The following is a 7,894-nucleotide window of genomic DNA, read 5'->3' on the forward strand; positions in this document are numbered from 1 at the left end:
ACACACACATATATATATATATACATATATAAAGAAATATTATGTAAGACTATGCTCCTCCAAATTTAATTAGCTTTGAAACTATATATGTTGTTAGATAGCTGAAATTAAAAAGCATGTAATTTTTTACTTCGACAAATATGAATTTTAAAAAATCTAAATGTATATACATTAAATGCTATGACATCTCTGTCTAAATTTATTCATGTACTTCACAATTCTGACATAGCAGTCGCTAAGAAAGTAAAAAGATATCAGCTACGCGAGATTATTTCAATATCTAATTGTGCTAAAAAAATGCTTATAAAATCATGTCCCTTGTATTTATTTTATATATATCTCTTGTTTTTGTATCTAAAGTTTATAAAAAAAACGAAGAGAATCTTGAACATATAATTATCCATTCTTTTCCATTCACCAGAAGAAATTCACAGAGATATATTAATTAAGCTTGTCGTTAAATCAAAGACAAACGAATTTTTGGTCTTACAGGTTTCGGTGGTACATTTATAATAAAGAATGGGAAAACGATACAGCATATCATACGAAACTATTGGGAAGTTCCGATAAGAAAGAAAAAAGATATTCATAACTGCATTAAATATTTGAAAATTCAAAATTCGCCCATAGTGGCATTTGCCACGTTTGTTAGCTCAGACAGGCACAAAGTAATGTCACTAAAAAAAATAATATTAATGTCTATCAATCTAAGCTTCAAAACGGATATACGTCGTGAATTATTCGTAATAATACGATATTTTCCAGGATGTTTACCTTAACCAATGGCACGTCCATGCTAATTCTAACGACAGTGGCGGATATTATCATGAAACTGTACCGAACAATACTAATACGGAGTATTTAGGATATTTTTCTCCAGCAACGAAGCTTTATCGTATTAATCCCGTATCTGAATTTGATGAAATGAGAAATTTTACTTGTTTAAGAAATTAACAAGAGCATTAACAGTTAACGTTAGACGATTTACTTTATCATATTTTAAAAAGTTTTAATATCAATGACGAGAGTAGAGCCCGGATTAAAGTTCTGAGAATCACCGACGTGGCTTTGAGCGAGTGGCAGTGAAGAAAATCGTGAGGAACGCACTACGGTAGATTCAAATCAGTATGACAGATTACCCGGCTCTAATGATGAGTTTTCTAGGATGTAATGAAGCAATTGCCCTGTATATGACATTGCGTAGTTATGACATTTTTGCTATAATTTTATCATTTTTAAATTTTTCTTTTTTTATATCTTGGATTATATTTCTCGCATTTTCCATGTCTTTTTCTCAAGCATAAGCAATTTTTGTTTTTATTGCTTCATTTTTATTATAATTAATCTACATTTGTACATAAATAAAAAAATATAAGATATTTATTTAAATAAACTATTCTTTTTTAATTTTTTATTTAGAATTTTCTTATATTTCTCTAATAAAGAAATATATTATTTTCATCTGAAAATAAAAATATGGACAGACAAGTAAAGAATTTGTAACATCTATTAAATATATACTAAGTATATCTAAGCTACCTATTGATCTCGTACTTATGTTCTATAAGCTCGCAAGTTTTTTTTTTTAAATCATTTTTTATAAAATCATTAATAGGCTCTCCAGCATTTCACTCTATTACATTATTCAACAAAAAATGCATAAGAATGAAGATGAGAATAAGGATCGTTTCCCATAGTTTCTTCAGTGATGAATATATTTTCGTTTACCAAATTGCTCTATAACGTCACAATTTAAAAAAAAATTTTTGTTTTATTTTTTATATTTAAATTTAATTATTCTTTAAAAGATATTATTTATATATCCCTACCTGTCTATTAAAAATATCTTAAAAGTACCTTATGATGGTTATTAATATCTTTTAGAATTATTTTGAAGATATAATATATAACAAAATATTTCTGAACATTTTCTGGATATTTTTCGGATATATATCTTTTAGAAGAGCCTTGAAGATCTTGAAAAACTCTTTAAAACTTCAATATTTTTTGGATCTCTATCATGATTAATTTATATTTTTACAGTAATAAAAGACAAAAGTTTAATTGTTATTTATGGAATAAACTGATTTTAATCATAAATAAAACAAATATCAATCAAATCGGCAACAAAACACGTTTATCAGTAACATATCTAAAAAATTTGTGTTTAATTTGATTACTTTGGAAAATTGCAATCGAATAAAGATGACTTCGATCAAATGTATACCTATATATCCCGTTCTCAATTGGATGATCACGTTCGCAACTCTCTTCTGTGTATCCCAAAAAGTTCTTTATTCTTTTATCAGCGTGTATTCTTTATTACTCTTATCGGCAAGTCTCTCATCCTCACGGTCGTCGCTCCACTCATCCAAATCTTCCTAACGTCATTAATCCGCAATAATCCGTTGGTCGTCTAAGTTATGCTAATTGCAAACAGACAAAGTCGCAGATGTGTCAACGGATGAACGATGACAGTAATGCTTGAACTAGTGCCAGTCATCTTTGTGTATTCTCACATCAGTAGTTTCAGTATACATATCGCGATGAAGTTCAGCATAGAGTCCACAGCTTCCTACAACAGCATCCATCCAGCATATCACTACACTGAGCAGTTCGCCAACAATGGCGAAACCTATCGGGACGGCACCAAATGGTACGGGGTGTTCCTGGCGTTTATATCAGGCACTTTCTTCACCATCAGTTCCGCCTTAGTCAAAGCGATTCGCAACGTAGACCCCATGATTTTGTTGGTCATTCGCGCCCTGATGCAGATCCTAGCAATGGCTGTCGTGGCCTGCAGATCGTCCAGCAATCTTTTCGGCCCTTCCGGCCAAAGAATACTCATACATTTTCAGGTAAAGTTTGCTCGTTTTGAACATGATGTACCGATCATCTGCGAAGACAATACAGTCTCTGGATTTATTAAGATGTCTGAATTTGCCAAAGTTTTTAATTTTGTAACATCATTAGTATTACTCGCTTATCTACTTTCATAAGAGAAATGTTGGTCATTACAAAACTAATCACTCTCTTCTTATCTGATTACGCATGTAAATGATCATGAGCTTATCTGCAGGCGTCCACAGCTTTTCTACACCGTGTATCATATTAATTGCATTAAGCCGGAAAGTCGGCGACGAATATTATTCACTCTTACTTCGCCCTTCATTTGTTTTGATTTATTTTATATACGAAGAGTCTTTATACCTTTGTTATTTATTTGAATATTATTCATTTGCAATATCTGTGTTCGCATGCATTAGCGAAGCTAAACCCCTCAGAAAAATTGAGGGATCATAAAACTAAGCTTACATTCTTTAACATATAAACTTATTATCATCAATACATTGTAATGGTTTAAAAAGAAGCATTTTTTAGAACGATAAATGTTTTTTATGCGATCGCTAAGCCGTTATATTATATTTACATTTTTTTCCAGGGCCTGGTAGGCGGCATGACCCTGTCGTTGCTTTATTATAGTTTTCGAGAATTACCTTTAGGTGATGCTACCACGATCATATTCAGCTCACCGGTGATCGTCATCGCGCTATCTTTCCTCTTTCTAAAAGAACCCTGCGGTGTTCTGCGCATACTGGTAGTCTGCACGCTTCTAACAGGCGTTGTCCTCGTTGCCAGACCACCTTTTTTATTCCAGGTAATTTAATTTTTATCACTGAATACAAAATTAATTTGACGAGGACGAGCTCAACAGACAAAACTGAGTAAATTTCATTCACTGTGTAGAGCGATATTAATAATTGATAATTATTAATATCTAATCTGAAATGGCATTCAGATTACAAAGAATTCGTACAAAGGGCCAAACAAAATTATACAAATAAATTATACAAATTTTTCGTTTTTTATAGTAAAGAAATGTTCTTTTATTATTAAATTGAAATTAAATTCAAGTAATGATTTCGAAAAAAACGCTCGTCATAGTCTTTGTTCTGCAACCCTCGAGAATAATTTTTCTCTTCCAGATGCATCGTGCCGAGAGCTATAATCTTATGGGATATCTGTGCGCCATCCTGGCCACTCTCTTCACAGCGCTCAACATCGTCGTCATGAGAAAGTGCTCGGAGATACATTACTCCATCCTGGTGTTAAACCTATCGTGTTGGTCATTCGTCTCTGCCGTGTTCTTTTACTTCACGGTGTCCGGACATGGTATCGGTCATGAGCTTCACAAATTTCGACTACCACACGATTGGTTCACCTGGGGCCAGATCTTGCTGGTGGCATTGACTGGCCTTACCGGTCAGGTGTTGGTCACAAAGGCGCTTAAGATTGAGAGCGCGGGTAAGGTATCGGTCACCAGATCGCTGGATATCATCCTAGCCTATCTGATCCAGGTTTACCTGTTCGGCGAGAAGCCCACGTCCACCAGTCTAACCGGTGCGATCCTCATCATCTCCTCTGTTGTCTGCATGGGTTTCGAGAAGGAGATCTACGCGGTCTGCGATTTCATTCCTTAGTCAATGAAACAATCATTCGGGCGATTGCATTTCGCAATAGACGCAAGCGAGAATTGTTAAAAGCTAATTTAATTTACTTAAAAAATTTAATGTACTTAAAAAAAAATCAAAAACTAGTAAAAATATCAAAACGCTAAATATCAATAGATTTTCAACAATAATATTAATAAGATCAATGAACATTTAACTAATTTCGATTTCTTATTAAAACAAGTTTCTGGTATCACACATTGAAAAGGTGCCGATTAATAAGCAGCGTTCGATTATAAATGATTTTTTTTTTTCTCTTTGTGTCTCTTCTTAATATTCCTTAAAATGACATATAATGAACATCAATCATCTAGATTATCTAAAATATTGATTGAGTCGATAATAATAAAAATAAATACATAAGTGTCATAGTAATAGTAACGATGATATCAATAATAATAATAAAGATATATAATCAATTTCACGAATTTATGCGTGCAAATATATACATAGGTGATAATTGGATAGCAAGAGAAATGCACATGTATAACTCGTTTACACATGTATATATAATATCTATCGATGATTTATTCAATGGGAAAAAAAGGTACACAACACTACATTAACAGAATAAATCGCTATATCTCATATATATACATATATATGTATATGTATATATATGTATATCGAAAGTAATATAATTATTTACATTGGATATTTTTTTATCTACTAGTCCCTGACAAAAGCGCATGGTTGCGCACCAGTCCTATTAATGACGCTGGATAATGAATCTACCTTTTTTTGCTTTTGACAGTGTGCTTATAAATCTATATATAATATATATAACACATATATATATATATATATATATATATATATATATATATATATATACTTCAGGATTTAGTTTACACTTTTCGAACGGTAAATATAACATAAGACATACATCTTTCTCTCTTATATACGCACACACTTTCTCTTCCTCTCTCGTACATAAACATTTTGCTACTCCTATCATCTTTTTCCCTCTTTCGAACTATATGAAATCTTCATCATACAATATTTTATACCCTATGACTAATCTTATTCTACGTTCTGTCTTATAATTAAAGAGAAGTTGCACAAAATTACTTACATTATATACGGGTGGCTTCTCGAGCTTGAAAAAGGTATGTGTGTACATATATACTTCACATATATAACGTTATTTCATTTCGCTTTGCTCTACTCTGCCCTTTCTCGCTTCAACCTACATTTTTCTCTTCGTTTCGCTTGCATCGCCTACAGCCGATACACATCTTAGTCTCTTGATGTAATCGCATTTGCGCCTAATCGCCTTGCGATACATATGCTGATCAATTTATTTGGATAAACATCCGAGGGTACATCCGTAGCGATGTGACACAGGAATGTAATCACATACGGTAGTTTTTTCTCACAGAAGGGCGAAAATCGTACGATTTATTCGTGCAATTCTCGCATTAACACGCTTCCTATGTATACGTGTATGTGTGTAAATATATGTATATATTTACATATATAGTTTTCCAATATTTTTTTTATTTTACATTGGTCATATGATTTTCGTCCCTAAAATGTAATTCTTGCAACTGTACAAGTGAAGGGCACCTCCTGCTATGGCGTTTTTTCGTTATGCAATCAGAAGCAACCTGTTCCCTGAAGACGAAGATAGCCTTAGTTGTGATAGTTTCTGGTTGGATAACAAAAAAACGCCCTTATTACAATAACTGTCTCGCCTTTTTCCCTTGCACAGAATGGCTGTTTCGCATCGTACACATATATATAAATCTATAATATTGCTAAAAGGAAGTTGCGTTAACCTTGTCGTGCAGCGTGTATGCATGTGATAGAAAATGCTACGAACAAATAAGCGCCTCTCGAAAGAGATCGTAAAGATTGGATAAAATCGCGCCGATTAGATTAGTCTTTTTTACAACCGACTTCTTTAATTTTTTATTCAACACTCATCACAGATTTTAAGACTTATTCGATTAAAAGTAAGATTGAAAAATGAAAAAGAAAACGTCCTTAGCAGATGATAAAGTGGCAAAACTGTATATTGATTTTGTAAATCCATTTTTCTTCTTTTCATTACAGCGAAGCTTTCTTTTACCGATGCGGTCTCGTCCAATCTCACAATATTCAAGATTCCTTTCCAATATTTTCTTAACCAACAGAATCTGTCTCGTTCTCGTCAAAATCCTATGTCCTTTCTTTCACTATTTTTTCCATCCTTCTTCCCCCTTATAGAAATGAAGTTCTGGATAGGCACTGCACGCCGCCGATTTTGTCACATCACAGTATTAAACAATAAAATGTACATCTTATTGCGAAAAAACGCGCATTTCGAGAATGTGAAAATTTTTATCGTATTCAAAATACGTTTTGGTTACAAAAATAGGGCACACGATCGTTTCTTTTTTTTTTTTGTCATTTTACCTTTTTTACTTTTTTCAATTTTTTTTTGATTGATTGCCTTAATCAACATCGTGGAGATATAAATACAGATGTCTAAAATACATGTGTCAACGTCAAGCTAAGGAGGATACATTCAAGTGGTTCTTTCTTTTTCCTAAACATTCGGCAACAATTGTTCTACTACAGCATATTACACAATGTGGGTTGCTCTCTTTTTCTGTCCCATTTTCTCTCTCCTTTTCTCTCTATCATTCTATCAACGCTAGATACCTGTATCGTGTGATATAAAAATGAGATCAGTTTTCGATAACTAATACTTCAAATACACACGATACAAAAAAAATCACTATCAGAATAATGTTATCCAAATAGGTTTTTGAAAAATTAGAAAAACGACAGAAGTCTGAATCTAATCTTCATCTCGCAAAAAAGATTTAAATAAATTTGAAGAATAATATCTCATACATCACAATTATTCGTGAATTATATAATTTTAGAATTGTATAATTTTTTTATATATAAATCGCTGAAGGTTTTCAATTGAAATCAATAATGTTAATTTATGTAACTTATACATGAAAAATATGAATGAATATTTATACAATACAGTGAGAAGTATACGAAGAAATATACGTCTTCGAGAAAATTTAAAAAAGAAACACAAAATGTATAAATCTCTCTCATAATATTATATCAATACATACTTCTTTTTAATGTGTCTATTTTATAGAAACTTAAATGAGATCTCTTCCTTATGCGCTATATAATCGCTATATATATATGAAAAAAAAGATGTGAATTAGATGAAACTCATAACTCTTAGCCACATAATAGAAATAACAATAGTCATTTATTATACGTCGAATGTAACAGCCATATTAATGTGGCATTTTTATACTTTTCCATATTTTACAATTTTGAATATATATATATATATATATGTATATATATTGCATATACGCGTACATATATTATATATAATATATAATGTAATATATATATAT

General features: G+C 31.8%; 2 protein-coding genes and 1 long non-coding RNA gene across 3 annotated transcripts in view; 2 read left to right on the plus strand and 1 right to left on the minus strand.

Annotated features, from left to right (window-relative positions):
- LOC108749034 (ester hydrolase C11orf54 homolog) overlaps nt 1-954 on the plus strand; it is a 2,315-nt gene extending 1,361 nt beyond the window's left edge. Inside the window, exon 4 of the mRNA XM_018487525.1 lies at nt 766-954. Within this exon, the coding sequence (XP_018343027.1) occupies nt 766-954 (189 nt within the window). The remainder of the gene's footprint in view (nt 1-765) is intronic.
- A 1,391-nt stretch (nt 955-2,345) lies between these two features.
- On the plus strand, nt 2,346-4,481 carry LOC108749037 (solute carrier family 35 member G1-like). The gene is made up of 3 exons (XM_018487527.1): nt 2,346-2,858; nt 3,443-3,658; nt 3,987-4,481. Exons 1-3 carry the CDS (start codon nt 2,472-2,474, stop codon nt 4,479-4,481), a joined length of 1,098 nt encoding a protein of 365 aa, XP_018343029.1. The 5' UTR covers nt 2,346-2,471.
- On the minus strand, nt 4,239-7,308 carry LOC108749038. The gene is made up of 3 exons (XR_001939336.1): nt 5,587-7,308; nt 4,365-4,462; nt 4,239-4,286 (listed from the first exon to the last, which is right to left on the minus strand). It is a non-coding gene; the product is annotated as an uncharacterized LOC108749038 (long non-coding RNA).
- Between the last annotated feature and the right edge of the window lie 586 nt (nt 7,309-7,894).

Source organism: Trachymyrmex septentrionalis, unplaced genomic scaffold, assembly GCF_001594115.1.
Source record: "Trachymyrmex septentrionalis isolate Tsep2-gDNA-1 unplaced genomic scaffold, Tsep1.0 scaffold253, whole genome shotgun sequence".
Classification (NCBI taxonomy): Eukaryota; Metazoa; Arthropoda; class Insecta; order Hymenoptera; family Formicidae; genus Trachymyrmex; species Trachymyrmex septentrionalis.